The following is a 15,990-nucleotide window of genomic DNA, read 5'->3' as shown; positions in this document are numbered from 1 at the left end:
CTGTGCACATTTGCATTGTGGCCGGTGGCTATGAACTTGGGCAGCATTGGAGACGGAAAGGAAGAGGAAGCTTCTGCACTGGAGATGAGCGGAGAAATGAGTGACACGGATGGCTGCTACGGTGTGAAGGCGAGCTAACTACGTATACTGAAGGGGGGAGGGATATACTGAAGCGGGAGGGGTCATCTGGCTACCTATACTGGGGGAGGGGGTCATTAGGCTACCTATACTGGAGGGACAGGGGAGGGGTCATCTTGCTACCTATATTGAAGGGGGGCGGCTGGTGACAGTGGCCTTGGGCGGTAAAGAGTACAAATCCGGCCCTGAACAGAAGCAGTAACACGAGCGGAACATTTAAAGAATTTGCTTGTTTCTTTCTTTAGCTGTACCTCCTCCATAGTCCGTTTTATGGAGAAGAAATGGGCGGAGCTTGTGTTAGTCTCCACGCAGGAAGTGGGATTTCAAGACCTCACTTTCTGAACAGGAAGCCAGCAAGAGCAGGGGGTCGTGCCTCTGTATGTGGATAGGGTCACAGCTACAGGCAGGCACTGTTTTCAATTAGAAAATATACTGTATTGTCAAAAGGAATACTTATAATTTACGCTAAAAAAATATACTCTTTCAGAATTTAGCAACTTTAGTGTTGGGTAGGGACGGTCAATGAGATACAAGTAATTTCGAGATGATGCAGGATTGTGCAAATGTTGTATGCAAATTTCTGCAGTTAGAAAATGGACCAATTAAATTTTACCTCAACAGGATTTGATTGGTTCATTTTCAAGCTTCATAAATTTGCATACAAAATTTGCATAACGCCGCATCAACTCAAAGTTATTTGCATCTCACTGACCATCCCTAGTGTTGGGTTAGTTGAACTTTAAAGCGGTATAAAACCCTGACATAATATTCAATAAAAAGATGTTTTCCTACTTTTTATATGTCATACGGTTATCATATTTGCATTTGTGCATAAGTATTATTATTCATTTAGAAATTACAAATTCCCAAACGCACAGTTTTTTCCTTTGAGAGCTGACTCTGCACTTTATTCATAACTGGTTTTATTCATTATGTATTGCAGGCAGAAATGCTTTGAGTGTTTGTCTGTGTCCAGGATCTTCTGCACAGTAAGAGAATGCGTCACATTCCTCACTTGATACAAGTAAGTAAACACAAGATTACATTATCTACACTTCGGATGCATCCAGATTTCTCTGCACTGAACTTGCAAGTCCTGTGTGTTACCCTTTGAATCCTGTTCTAGTAAAAAAAAATGCTGGTTGTATAGAATATGCTGTAAATAATTTATTAGAGCAAAGAAGAAATGCTGGGTTTCATTCCGCTTTAAGACCTCAGTGCCCCGCTGGTTGTGTCTCTGCTTCTAGCTCCAGCGCGTCAGAGAATAAGACCCTTGTAGTCCGATATTATATTATGTCTTACTGCAGAGCCTGGCTTTACTGTAAGAAAAGCTCCAGTAAGCTGAGACTGATGCTGGAAATAGCGGGATTTTCCCAGGATGGAGAAGAGTGATACTAGAAGCAGCAAGCGGAGATATTACCTGTCTGTGCAGGAAGATAGTGAACGCTGAACAGAGAACAGAGAACGCTGAACAGAGAACGCTGAACAGAGAACAGAGAGCGCTGAACAGAGAACGCTGAACAGAGAACACTGGGCAGACACAAGGGCAGATGTATCAATACAGCTGCAATGACTTCTGGGGGAGCCGTTGCCGAGGGCAACCTATACAGCTTAAAGGACAACTGGCAGCCCTGTTGGTCTAATTGGCTGCTGAACTGTCTGAATATCACCAGAAATAAGCATGCAGCTAGTCTTGTCCGATCTGACAATAATGTCAGAAACACCTGATCTGCTGCATGCTTGTTCAGGGTCTATGGCTAAAAGTATTAGAGGCAGAGGATCAGCAGGATAGCCAGGCCACTGGTATTGCTTAAAGGGACACTGTAGGGGGTCGGGGGAAAATGAGTTGAAGTTACCCGGGGCTTCTAATGGTCCCCCGCAGACATCCTGTGCCCGTGCAGCCACTCACCGATGCTCCGGACCCGCCTCTGGTTCACTTCTAGAATTTCAGACTTTAAAGTCTGAAAACCAATGCGCCTGCGTTGCCGTGTCCTCACTTCCCCTGATGTCACCAGGAGCGCACAACGCAGGCACAGACCATACTGGGCCTGCGCAGTATGCTCCTGGTGCCATCAGTGGGAGCGAGGACACGGCAACACAGGCGCAGTGGTTTTCAGACTTTAAAGTCTGAAATTCCAGAAGTGAACCAGAGGCGGGGCCGGAGCATTGGGGAGTGGCTGCGCGGGCACAGGACGTCTGCGGGGGACCATTAGAAGCCCCGGGTAACTTCAACTCATTTTCCCCCGACCCCCATACAGTGTCCCTTTAAGAGGAAACAAATATGGCAGCCTCCATATACCTCTCACTTCAGTTGACCTTTAAGCTCCTGAATGTTACGCTGCTCAGGAGGGTTTGCAGCCAAGAGTCCCCCAGTATAATTTTAAGAGATTGTATAGCTGTAATAGCTTCAGCTAGCACTAGGCTAGCTAGTAGTGGTGGCCGGCATCCCCCCGATTACTTTTGATCCCCCCGATCGCCCGATAAATACATTACCCCCCCTTGATCCAGCGATCGCGCAGCCTCCCCGGACAGCTCCGCACTTTTCTATGGGGAGGATCGAACATGACGTCGGCGACGTCATGCACAGACCCGATCCTCCCCATAGAGAGGACCGGAGATGTGCAGGGAGGCTGCGCGATCGCTGGATGCAGGGGGGGTAATGTATTTATCGGGCGATCGGGGGGATCAAAAGTAATCGGGGGGATGCCGGCCACCACTACTAGCTAGCCTAGTGCTAGCTGAAGCTATTACAGCTATACAATCTCTAAAAATTACACTGGGGGACTCCTGGGGACAGCCGGCGGTATGCCCGACACAGTGTCCGGCATACCGCTAAGGAGGTTAAGGGCCCGTTTCCACTAGTGCGGTGCGAATCGCTGGGATTCCACCGCTGACAAAATCGCATGCAGATGCGATTCCGCATGCGATTTTTGCCGCGATTTCGCACAGGCAGGCTATCAGCGATTTTAACCATGTCACTGCCTGGCTCAATGTACATTCGTTTTAGTGCGATTTCGCACGCGAAATCGCGGCAAAAAACGCATGTGCGTTTTCCCCTATTAAATACATTGCCTGCGAATCGCCTGCATTCCACACGCAGGCGAATTCTGCAGGCCCTACCGTGCAGAAAAATCCTGCACAGAAAAACGCACCAAAAAACTGACAAGTGGAAACAGTCTCATCCACTTGTATTAGTTATGCGAATCCGCATGCAGACAACGCATGCGGATTCGCTCTAGTGGAAACGGGCCCTAATACAGCTTTGTCTGATTAGAAAAAACGAATGCCAGTGTATTATATGAGTGATTATATGAGTGATTAAGTCTGTATACTGTTTCCTCCTTGCCTTTGCTTGGGATACTGCTGCAAATACTGCAGCACTACTGCCACCGAAATCACTGCATAACAGGGGTAGTTTGTACACCGCTTGCTTAAAGGACCTCTGTCGCAAAAGTCTTAACATTTAAAATATATGTATATATATATATACAAGTAAGAAGTACGTTTCTCCCAGAGTAAAATGAGCCATATATTACTTTTCTCCTATGTTGCTGTCACTTACAGTAGGTTGTAGAAATCTGACAGAACCGACAGGTTTTGGACTAGCCCATCTCCTCATCGGGGGTTCACAAGGATTTCTTTATTTTCAAAATGCAGTTAGTGAATGGCAGTTGCTCCGTGCAACTGGCAAAAAAAGTGTACGGTGAGCAGGGAGGCTGGCCAGCATATTTTATAAATCTTTTTCATAAAGAATAAAGGCCATGCTGAGAATCCCCCATGGATAGATGAACTAGCCCAAAACCTGTCAGTAATGTCAGATTTCTACTACCTACTGTAAGTGACGGCAACATAGGAGAGAAGTCATTTATGGCTCATTTTACTCAGGAAGAAACATACTTCTTATCTGTATATGTTTTAAATTTTAAGATATTAGCGACAGTTCCTCTTAAAAAAAAAAAGTATCTACTGTATCAAGGACTCCAACCATGGGCGTAGCAATAGCCATAGCAGTCACATCAACTGCTATGGGGCCCAGGAGCAGAGGGGGCCCAGGTTGTATTTTATGTGTTCACTATTTTTGTTTCTCCACCCTTTGACAGTCTCTTAGCCCAAGGACTATATGCAGTGTACATTGCATGGGAATGTAATTTACCCATTTAACTCATATCCAGAAGGGCGGGGCAGGTAGCATTGTTCAAGAGTGCCTAGTTCTGAGGGCCCCATGAAAATTTTGCTATGGGACCCATCATTTCTAGTTACGCCACTGACTCCAACATTCTTTTTTCTTTAAAGCGGGATTGTCACCATAAAAATCAAATTGCAACAGCAACTGGTCTGAGTGTATTAAGTGACAAAGGTGCTAATCCTGCATTCAAAACTTTCAAAACTTTTTCTGCTGTTATGATTTGGAGTTATCACATACCTTAGGAGCACTGGCCCTTTAGTAGTTAGTGCCAAACAGTTGCATGCTGGGGGTTCTTTTTATCTATATTGTATTCCTCCTCTTCCCTTTATTTCCCTGCCAGCTGCTTATCTGAAACACGATCCCCTGCTCACTTGTGTTTACAAGCAAGGCTGAGGCGACTCAGCGATTGGAGGAGACACGAAATTAGTAAAGGGCAGAAATGACATCAGGATTTAGCCTAAACTGTGGGCAAAAGACATGGCCCCCACCAGGAACAGAATTCTCTTAATTTACTATATAACATTCACTGAAATCAAAACGTGGACAGTACAATACATGTGTTATGTAAGAAGAGCAAGTATTTATCTACTTATATATGTGTGTTTTTCCCCTGGCATAGTATGGCTGATCCTACTGCTTTAAAGGATACCTGAAGTGAGAGAGATATGGAGGCCACCATATTACATGCATCAGTGCAGTTTATGTACTGTTCAGGGGCGTAACTACAGGGGAGCAGTCCCTGCGACCGCAGGAGGGCCCAGAGCTGTAAGGGCCCCCAACTACTACTTCACTCCCTCTGATAAAGGGCTCCATCCTTCAGATCGGGTGTTTCTGTGGCTACACTTGTGATGGGTGTGAAGATCCCGATGGCCACACTTGTTTTATGACCCTTGTGAGACGGGCCTCCAGGCCGTGAGGGTCACCAATGAAAGGTTGGGACCATTAGGGGGCCTCATCAAAGTTTTGCAGGGTGCCCTCATTATTTATTGTTGTGCTTGAGGGAGGTAGTCACGGGTAAAATTTGCACTGGTGCCCATGTGTGGCCAAGGCAGAGGCCCAATAGGCACAAGCTTCTGGGCCGCTGAGGGAGGGGGGAACCTACTTAATACTGGATGTACATCTACTACCTATAACGGGGCAAGCACCATTCGGGTGGGGCACTTTCGCACCTCTGGAAATGGAGAATTTTGTCCCAGCACTGTGCCTGTGGCTCTGTCGCTCTGCCACTGTTTAGTAGAACTTTTTACTGGCGTACTAGTCCTGGGGGCGTGTACTTTACTTTTTACTGGTCCTGGGGGCGTGTTTTGCTGGGGATCGCACGCAGATGCCCTGAGCTCCGCTCCGTCATCAGTCTCCCAGCGTCGATTGCTGCTAGGGGACTGTTAGACAGCAAAAACGCCATCTTTTTACATTGTACAGCGCTGCGATCTACAGCAGCGCTGTACTGGAGACAGGCCTGTCACTCGGCTATTCCCTACAGAGGGTCTGGAGCGATCGGCTCTCATAGGCTGAGGCCTATGACAGCTGATTGCGGTGATTGGCAGGTGGAGGGAGGGCTGGGAAAAAATTTCATTAAAAACATACATTTTTATAAAAACCAAAAACAGAAATAAATTAAAAAGAATAAAAAACCACTGCCTGCAGCAACTATCAGAGCCCACCAACAGAGCTTTCTCCAGAAAAGGAGGGAGAGGGGAATCACTTGTGTGGAGTTGTACGGCCCTGCAGCGAACCCTTAAAACTGCAGTGGCCTGAATTGTAAAAAATAGCCCGGTCACTAGGGGGGTGTAAGCCTACAGTCCTAAACTGGTTAAAGAGGAACTGCAGGGAAAACAACATAATGAATAAAATTGCTGATTTTTTATATTAATTTATAGATTATGTAGTCCGTGTTTGCCCATTGTAAAATCTTTCCTCTCCCTGATTTACAATCTGAGAGATGTATCACTGGTGGTGACATCTTTATTCCTGTCAGGTGATCTGTACGGAATGTTCGTTACTGAGAGCTCTATGCACACAGGGAGATGCTGCTTGCTTGGCAGTTGGAAAAAGCTGTTATTTCCCACAAGGCAAGGAGGTTCACAGACAGGAAACTGTCAGGACCTTGGTCATGACATCACACTGTGGGAGGGGTTTCACCACAATATCAGCTACACAGAGCCCCCTGATGATCCATTCAGGAAAAGGTTGTGATTTCTCGTGGGAAAGGGAAAATCGTGGGAAAATCAGCTACTGATTGGAATGTTCAGTCCTGGGTTACAGTGGACCTGAACTCAGAACTTCCTCTCTGCTCTAAAAGATATGCAACAACAATAACCTTTAAAGAAAAACATTTATTCGTTACAGATAACACAAATCCTGCAATAAATCTGCAATTTGCCTACTTCCTTCTTTCATGGAAGCAGACATAGCATCTACAAATTAGCTGCTCTGCTGCTCTGCCCAGGCAGCCAGCTGGGAGATCAAATTACACTTGTTGTGATCAGTCACAAATCAGGGGGGATTAGACAGGCTAAACTCTCTAAATACATACAGAGTGCATTTCTCTGTGTTTTCCTTCTGTCCTGTGCAAGAGGTCAGGTCCACTTTAAAGGGAACCTAAACTGAGAAGGATATGGATTTTCCCTTTTAAAATAATACCAGTTGCCCGACTCCCCTGCTGATCCTGCGTCTCTAATACTTCTAGCCACAGCCCCTGAACAAGCATGCAGATCAGGTGCTCTGACTGACGTCAGAGTGGATTAGCTGCATGCTTGTTTTAGGTGTGTGCAGCCAAAGAGATCAGCAGGACTGCCAAGTAACTGGTATTGTTTAAAAGGAAACATCCATATCCCTCTCAGTTTAGGTTCCCTTTAAAGTTCCTCTTTAAGAAACTCGGAAGCAATTCCGCAGTACTCACCAGAGAAATGACAAATGGACAACAAGCAGAAGCAAATGCTCCAGCAAGAATTAAGAGGCATTCAACACTAAGGAATAATTGAAGAGCTGAGTGGCTGGGCTCCCCGGCTGGAGCGCGCAGTAAATGTCAGGGCTCACGCACAAGAGCCTGGCTGTAATGGAGCCAAGAGGGCCGCTAAGAGCCGGCCGGCTGCTGCGCGCACATTAAACAGCCATTCTCCATCAGATCTTAACCAAGCTCGCTGGGAGTAAAGACGAAAAAAACAGGAAACGACAAGACGATCCAACTTTTTTCAAATGAGGAAGCTCTGGGAAAGCACTCCTGGGATGGGCTTATAAATAAGATATACAGCCTGATGGGGATGGAGTTCAGAGAACTTAAACAGGTTTACAATGAGCTTAACTCTTTATGTGCGGCTAATGGCGATCTTTTTACCGTCTTTCCCATGAGATATCTTTACCTTTTCTCTGTGTGGCTGATTTTGTGGTGAAACCCCTCCCACAGTGTGATGTCATTGACATGGCCCTGACAGATTCCTATCTGTGAACCTTGAGGCATTGTGGGGAATAACGGCGGTTGCCATCCGCCAAGCAAGCAGTATCTCACTCTGTGCCAGAGCAGGATTATCCACCAGGCAACCTAGGCAGGTGATTGGGACCTAGTGGGTGTCAAGGGCCCCACCTACCACCTTCTTTAACCTCTCTCCACTCCAGCTTACCAAAAGGACCACAAGTGGGCCCTGAATCTACTACCTTGCGCAGGGACCCATTACACCTTAATTCATCACTGCTCTGTGACTATATTTATAAAAAAAATTTAACCTTTTTAGCCTATCGCATTTTTAGGGGGTGTGGTTGTAGATAATGTCAGTTGGTGCTGCCTGTTTTTTTTTTTTTTTTTTCATTTCTGACAGTAGTAAAGATTATGGCCCGCAGGCTCATGGCGGATCAAACAACATGAACAAATGACACAGCAAGATTCAATCTTTTTTTTTTTAATGTTTTTTTTCTATTTCTTTTTAACTTCTCACTTTGCATTGTATTCAATTCTTCACCCCCCCCCCCCCCCCACTACTACCATTCAGCAAAGTTTCTTTGTAATAAGTCAGCACTGGTGACAGTCTGACTTCTGGTACATGGGAGAGTATAACAAGTTAATAGGAAGATAGCCATCAGGTAGGATGAGCTTCTGTGGAATTCCGAATTTCTTAGTTCCTAGCTGAAACTCAGCAATTTTGAATCCAAGCGAGGGCCAAGCAGAGACTCCAAGTCACTAGCCTGGCGCCCAATTTTTTCCCCTGAAGTTGAACAAGTATAAAACGGACTTTACTGAATATAACTTTATAAATAAAATTGCTTTTTTTGAAATCAGACAGGCTAGCCTTCACTCACATTTTGCATCACCATCACTGAGCCTTGGTCGCCTATGACCTTGTCGTTGGTTTATTATTATTTAGTATTTATAAAGCTCTGACATCTTCTGCAACGCTTTTCAAAGTATATAGACTTGCCACTAACTGTCCCTCAGATGGGCTCACAATCTTATCCCCACCATGGTCATATGTCCATTGTAGTCTAGGCCCAATTTAGGGGGAAACCAATTCACTTATTTGTATGTTTTTGGGATGTGGGAGGAAACCGGAGTGCCCGGAGGAAACCCACGCAGACAAGGAGAGAATATATAAACTGTGTGCTCTGGCTGGTATTTGAACCAGGGATCCAGTGCTCAAGGTGAGAGTGCTCTCCACTACGCCACCGTGGTCTGCTGGTGATCCCTTCTTTAACCTCTTTTGGTAGTTATTAACCACGGTATACCAGGAGCACTTCACAAGAACTTCCATTTTGGAGATGTTCTGAGAACTTGGTCCTTCTCCAAGTTCCTTATGCTATGTGTTACGGCAACGCCTGGTAATTTTCATTACCGATATTTTACTATGCACTACCCGGCCGCCATTCTCACTTAAATCCTCCCATCCCAGTGTCTAAAATGAAACACCCCATGTAATGCCTAACACCCCCCCCCCCCCCCCGAGTTCATAGAAAAATCCCTCCCTCTAATGCCTAACCCTAAACCCTCCCTCTAAGAGCCTAAAACAACCCCCACCTAATGCCTACTCTCCCCTCTAAGAGCCTAAAATTAACTCCATTACCGAATGCCTAACCCTAAACCCCCCAAGTGCCCAAACCACACTCTCCCACCTAATGCCTTACCCTAACCCAACCTCCCCTCCCTTCCCAAATGCCTAAAATGAATTCCACTACCTAATGATTAACCCTCCCCCTCAAACCCAAACCAAACCCTCCTACCTAATGTCTAACCTTTACCCTCCCTCTAATGCTGGGAATACACGGTTCGTTTTTGAGGCAGATTAATGGTTAGATAGATAATTTCCGACATGTCCGATCTCCCGTTTGATCGTTTTGCCGTTCGATTCCTGATAAAAGTGAATGGAAAAAGATAAAAAAACGAGTGGAAGATAAGAGAATCAACTGCAGAATCGAGCGGCAAAAACGATCAAGCAGAGAATTGAGCGGCAGAAACAAACCGTGTATGCCCAGCATAAGAGTATAAGACAAACACGAACCCCCTCCTAATGCCTACCCCTCTCCTCTAAGACCCTAAAATGAACTCCACTACCTAATGCCTAACCCTGACCTCCCATCCCCAAGTGCCTAAACCAAACCCTCCTACCTAATGCCTAACCACACCCTTAAAGGGAACCAGAGATGAACGTTTCACACAAAATAAACATATCAGTTGATAGCTTGTAAAGAATAAATGCTCTACCTGATAATTTTGCCGCTCTGGTGTGCCTTTTTTAGTGTTTTTTATCCATTATTGCTCCAGGAAAAATCAAATATGGCCGCCGGCTCATATCCCTTCTCCTTCCGGGTTATATGAGTTGTTCTGGATGTGCTGTCTAGGCTATATGAGACTATGCTGCTATCTAGGCTAAATGCAGCCTTTCATCTATGTGCTTTCATTTTGGTATGATCTGCCTGTCTGTAGGAAGTGTCACTGATAATAACTGCAGTTTCATTCCTATGAGAATCTAGTGCACACAGAGCACACAGGGATCATATTACAGCCACAGAGCTTCTCTCTCAGGAGCAGCAGCCCCTCCCAGTCATAACAGCTCTCAGTATGCAAAGCAGAAGATCTAAGCCAGGAGGTGACAGGCTTGGGCTTGAAAGGACTCCACAGAAGAGTGACTCAGCTATAATGATTCCAGGTCAAACCTCGACTGAATAGTCGGTGGATTCTTATCACAGTTGCTAATAGACTAATTAAGCAGATAACAATGAAACTAAAAGCAGGGTAGGTGTTTACTGTCATGTTCCCACTGATAAATGTAATAAAATACATGAGGGTGCTTCATCTCTGGTTCTCTTTAAGTGCCTAAAATTAATTCCTCTACCTAATGCTTAACCCTAACCTTCCCTCTAAGTGACTAAACCGACCCTCCTAACCCTTACACCCAAATAACCGCTAGTTGTAGCTGATCATGTACGATCGGCTACAACCAATAATTCCTATGAAGTAATCGATCAGCTACTAGCCGCATCGGGCGCCCAACTCACCGTTTGGGTCCCCTATTACCGATAGTTAACATAGAAGACTGCCGATCCCCCAAATGACCTCACACACTTCAGCCTCCTTTAGACAAGGGGCCTTAGTGTTTCACTGACCACCTCTGATCATATCTGCTTTCTACTGAAACTGGTGGGCCTTTATGTAAAAATGTATTCTCCATATATGTTACACAAAATATTTACACATTACAGCTAAAAACAGATAAAGTCAAATAAATAGTACAAAAATAGATACAAATAAAGAAGTGCAAAAGGCATAAACAACTGCTTACTGAAGATGGGGAAGGACGGGGTTCCTTTTAAGACTTGGAATTCTTGCTCCAGCCTTCTTCTCAGATCTATTTGTTCAAACAGGACTTTTTGGAGCTCTTCTAGAAAAGGCAGGAAAAGAACACAATAGACCCATCATTAAGGAGACTCGACTGCCCCTCGGCACAGGGCTATTAAACGCTCCCATTTATTATAAAAAGACAAAATATTTTATCGGCTTAAAAACCCCCTTCCCTCGATCCTCGGCTCAGTACTGAGGCATAAATCCATGAATATAAATCAATGCAATATATTATTTTAAAGTATTATATTACCCGTGTCATGTATTGATTGATATACATGCATTAATCTCAATTATATCCACCCAAGTTCTATATATTATTCATATGTTGCTTGTCAAGCGTAAAATATGGTTCAAAAAGCCCGGTTGCCCACCTAACAGGAGCCGCTAACCCTTTCCACCAGGGCGAGCCTGCAGTTAGCCGTCGCGGTGCCTTGACTAATGGCTTTGGAGCCTGGGGCCGTGAAGGAGTTAATGTAGGTATTTAAAAGTCCTGATTCGCGCATAATGAAGGGCGAATAATGGACTCTAATGTGTTCAACCTTTAAGCGAGAAACAGGCTAAAACCCAGGCTCTCTGTCTGTCGCGGAGCGAGATGGGTAATAGGACGTTACGTCTGACCTTGTATGAAGCCTTTCTGCAGCTCTTAGGCTGTAAAATGCTTCTATGGTTTCCTTTTAAGGGATCCATTTTTGGTGTGCTATTAACATGTAAGAAATAGGCATCCTCAGACACCCTCTACTGTACCTTATGCTGGATAACTTGGGGTGTCTGAGGGTGCAGGAAATGTTTCCCTCTTTGGAATGGTCAGATTTCAGGCAAGGCCACAATGGCCATGGCTAAGGGCGCCAGGAAAGCAATGGGAGGGCTTTGGGCAGCAGCAGTTATCCTGCAGAACATTCCCAGCAGTTGGGGGCACTCTGCACACATTAGCAGCCAGTGCTGGCCCAGCTTCAGAGCTGATTCACACGGAAACTTTTCAGTGATTTGCTGATTGAGGGGGATCAGTGAATCAAAGCTACTAATGTATCCCTATGGGATCATTCTCACTGCAGCATTTTGGGGGCAATTGCTATGTGATTCTTGTTCTATTGAATGGGAATCACAAATGCAAATCACGTAAGTTCATGACGCAAAATTGCGATCGTGATTCGTGATTTGCATTCCAAGTCTGAACAGAGTTTGCACGTAGGGGCTGAGAGCTACCAACAGTCAGATTTGGCACTTACAGTACAGTGATCTCTGAGCTGTCTCTTGCTCACCAAATGTGCCACTCACCAAGAAGCTAACAATCTAATCCCTGCCACAACGCCACTAACTGTCCTCAGAGGAGCTTACAATCTAATCCCTGCCACAACGCTACTAACTGTCCTCAGAGGAGATTACAATCTAATCACTGCCATCACTCCACTAACTGTCCTCAGAGGAGCTTACAGTCTAATCCCTGCCATTTTGTAGGTAAGTTTTGGATGCTGTTGGTCCGGAGGCAACTGCAATAGTGGGCCTTGGGTGGTAAAAAGTACAAATCCGGCTCTGCTCTTTAGTTCAAGTTCATGATCATACACACTTAGCTATACACAAGGACCCATATGCAATTCATTTTTTTTTCCTGAGTTTTCTCCTAGGAGATAAGTTTTCATTTTCTCTTTAAAATAACGTTTCAGCATTTCGCAATTGAAAAAGTACCAAAAAGTAGGTGAAAAAGTAACTCAAAATGATTCTGAGTATTTTCTTGCAGGCTGGTGGTTTAAAAAGTATATTATTTGTAAGGTGTGAAAATATCACTTAGGACAGGGATGTCAAACCGGTCCTTCGAGGGCAGAGGTCCTCACACAGTTTTGGACACAGCTCAAATTAATTGATGGGACTGAATCAGAAAAGGTGTGGTCCATCCGGTAGAACACATTCCTCTCTTTCTCAGTCCATCCTAAACACTGGCATGGATCTGGCCCTCCAGGCCTGGAGTTTGACACCCGTGACCTAGGAGAAAACTCAGAATAAAAAGTGAATTGCATATGGGCCACTGTGAGGTTTGCAAATCTAAAATTTTAATACTTACCTCATGAGAGGGAAGGCTCTGGATCCTCCGGAGGCTTCCCCTGTCCTCGCCCTCTACGCTATTCCAACTCTGAGAGCCCCAAAGCTCGGAAGCGTGCGGCTGTACTGTACCTGCACAGTAGCACGGATCCACTCAGGCTTTGGCAGAAATTGACGGGCCCGATTGGGTCTGTACTATTGCGGAGGCTCAGATGGCTTGCATATGAGCAGTAGCAAGGACCCGCCTGAGCATCGGCGGAAAGAGATGAGCCCGATTGGGTCCGTGCTATTTCGCATGTCAACGGAATTTCAGGGGATGCAGTGCTGGAACGGCCAAGTGGAGGAAGATGGGGAAAGCCTTGGTGAGTACCCATTTGATACACCTTTTTTTCCTCTACAGGTACCCTTTTAAAAAGGAACGTTAGCCAAGGATTGAACTTCAGTCCTATCAGAAGCTGACACCCCCTTTCCCACAGGAAGCCTTTACCTTTTCTCAAATAGATCATTACGGGGGTCTGCAGTGCTGATATTGTGGTGAAACCCATCCCACAGTGTGATGTCATGACCATGGTCCTGACAGTTTCCTGTCTCTGAACCTCTTTTCATTCCACACTCTACTGGAGTGTTCAACAGGAAATGAAGAGGAAATTAATATAGTGGTGAAACCCCTCCCACAGTGTGATGTCATGACCATGGTCCTGACAGTTTGCGGTCTGTGAACCTCATTTCATTCCACTCTCCACCTGAGTGTTCAACAGGAGATGAAGAGGATATTGGATATCTGGGCAAGAGATTAGTGAATTTTATGTGACTAAGAGTGTTTCAGGGCTACAGTTTTATATTTCAACCTTTTCACAGGGCCCTTTGTAGGCCCAACTACTTTGGCAAGAATCACAACTGGCAGTCCACCAGTCAAAGCTTGCTTTTTACCTTTTCCCATCGTGCCAACGTCCTTCTTCATGGCTTGGGACGTGCCGTTTTCTTGGCTGGCTTCTCCTACACACAGACGAGAGAAAACACATTTAATGACTTTGTTGACTTTGAATTTCCATCATTTATTTCACTTCCCCTCCCCAGTCCGATTTTTTTTTTATGTCAGTAGAGTAATTGCCTTCCTCAAGATTAAAACGGTTTCATGGGTAGTGGAGTGATGACATAAATTTCAGTTTAAGGGCCCATTCAGTAAGAAACGTAGCCAAAGGCGGGAGAGAGGTGTCGTCTCCAGCTCAGCAGAGGAACCGCTCCTTTTGTCATTGCGTCGCTTTCCTTGTTTACTGGTGGCCGTAACAAAACACATCGACATCTGTTGTGTGTGTGGATGGCGAGCCAATGCCTTCTTTTTACGCCACGGTTTTATTAGTTTCATTCTGTCTTTAATGCCAACACTTCAACAAGTTATTAAAATATAGACGGAGAAGGATCAGCGGCGCAGACATTTTCCTGGTGACCCACTGAGAGGATGATGCAAAAGTTAATTAAACGCTTTATGAGGCAGATACCCTACCACGGAGTCCTTTCTGGGATTTTTGTTGCCTTTTAGGTTCTTTTATGTACCGTATGTATAAACCTTCAGCGTGCAATATGGGGAAAAAAAGAACAAAAATAATTTTTAACTTTTTTGTATTTTTTTTTTGATCTGCTATATCTTAAAACCATTTCGGTTTACAAGATGTAGAATTTATACTGAGGATGCAGTAAGGAATTTGGGAAGGAGAAACATGTTCTAAACCAGGGCTTTTTTAGTCTATTCACTAATTGTACCACTTATCACCTGAAATATTTCAAGTACCACCCGTGCACCTGTGCAGTAGAGCGGACCTGATCGGGCACAGCTGTTTCCACCGGAATCCGAGCGGAGAGCCGCTACTGCACATCCGGGCATGCTGACAAGGAGATCTTTGGGGCGGTCATATCGCTGGATCCCCTCGAAAGAAGAGGGAAGCCTTTTTAGCATTCAGAGGTCCCAAGCATCAACCTAAGTTGCCTGGTGCATGATCCTGCTCTGGCTGGAAGCAATGGGGTAACGCCCCTCCACCATGGGTGGACAAACGAAAATGCAAAAAGCCAAAAACAGGATTAAAAAAAACAGGCACCAAAAAACAAACACTAGGAATTGAGCCCAGGAGATTTGGGCGCTGCCGGCATCACCATAGACCGTAATAGGAATTACAGCTTTAGCGGCGCAAACTGAGTAACTATGGCGCCATCAGAAGATGGAGCTGAAGTTACTTTTAACCTCCTGGGCGATAATCCCGAGCTGAGCTCGGAGTAAGCCGCCGCGGAGGATTTCTCAGCCCCTGGTGGGCCGATTTCCACACTTTTTGCTTTGTTACACACAGCTAGCACTTTGCTAGCTGCGTGTGCAAGCTGATCGCCGCCGCTCCGCGCCGATTCGCCGCTACCTGCCGCGTTCGAGGGCCCCGCCCCGAGACCCAGTGTGCAGCCTGGCCAATTACCACCAGGCTGCGCTAAGGGGTGGATCGGGACTCCCCCAGACGCCATGACGACGGGGGAAGCCAAACAGGAAATCCCGTTCTGAACAGGATTTCCTGTTTGCTCTGATCATGGGTGGCGATCAGAGGGGGTGGGAGGATGCCGCTGCACAGCGGCTATCATGTAGCTAGCGCTAGGCTAGCTACATGATTTAAAAAAAAAGTGCTGCGCCGCCTCCCTGGCGATTTTATTGTATCGCCAGGAAGGTTAAGACACTGTAATTCGGCCGCCAGCAATAGCTGGAAGCCGAATTACATCATTCCATCATTCCCCAGGTCCATGTGGGACCTGGATGGGGAATAGTAATTAACGT

At 45.6% G+C, this 15,990-nt stretch overlaps 2 protein-coding genes and 1 long non-coding RNA gene across 10 annotated transcripts in view; 1 reads left to right on the top strand and 2 right to left on the bottom strand.

Moving 5' to 3' along the window:
* Positions 1 to 15,990, bottom strand: part of ST8SIA5 (ST8 alpha-N-acetyl-neuraminide alpha-2,8-sialyltransferase 5) — a 989,793-nt gene that overhangs the window by 525,350 nt on the left and 448,453 nt on the right. The window lies entirely within an intron of this gene.
* Positions 1 to 15,990, top strand: part of LOC137531529 (uncharacterized) — a 296,668-nt gene that overhangs the window by 58,986 nt on the left and 221,692 nt on the right. For 7 of the 8 annotated variants that reach the window (XR_011023669.1, XR_011023667.1, XR_011023660.1 and 4 more), the window contains one exon: positions 1,082 to 1,162. The exons of the other annotated variant lie outside the window; for it this stretch is intronic. This is a non-coding gene — a long non-coding RNA (uncharacterized lncRNA). The remainder of the gene's footprint in view (positions 1 to 1,081; positions 1,163 to 15,990) is intronic. 8 annotated transcript variants of the gene reach the window in all.
* SKOR2 (SKI family transcriptional corepressor 2) overlaps positions 1 to 15,990 on the bottom strand; it is a 60,587-nt gene that overhangs the window by 8,971 nt on the left and 35,626 nt on the right. Inside the window, exons 5-6 of the mRNA XM_068251413.1 lie at positions 14,115 to 14,180; positions 11,089 to 11,187 (exon numbers count right to left, since the gene is read on the bottom strand). Coding sequence (XP_068107514.1) covers positions 11,089 to 11,187; positions 14,115 to 14,180 — 165 coding nt within the window. The remainder of the gene's footprint in view (positions 1 to 11,088; positions 11,188 to 14,114; positions 14,181 to 15,990) is intronic.

The sequence above is a fragment of the Hyperolius riggenbachi genome, chromosome 1 (genome assembly GCF_040937935.1).
Source record: "Hyperolius riggenbachi isolate aHypRig1 chromosome 1, aHypRig1.pri, whole genome shotgun sequence".
In the NCBI taxonomy this organism is placed as follows: domain Eukaryota; kingdom Metazoa; phylum Chordata; class Amphibia; order Anura; family Hyperoliidae; genus Hyperolius; species Hyperolius riggenbachi.
This window is presented reverse-complemented; position numbering and strand designations above follow the sequence as displayed.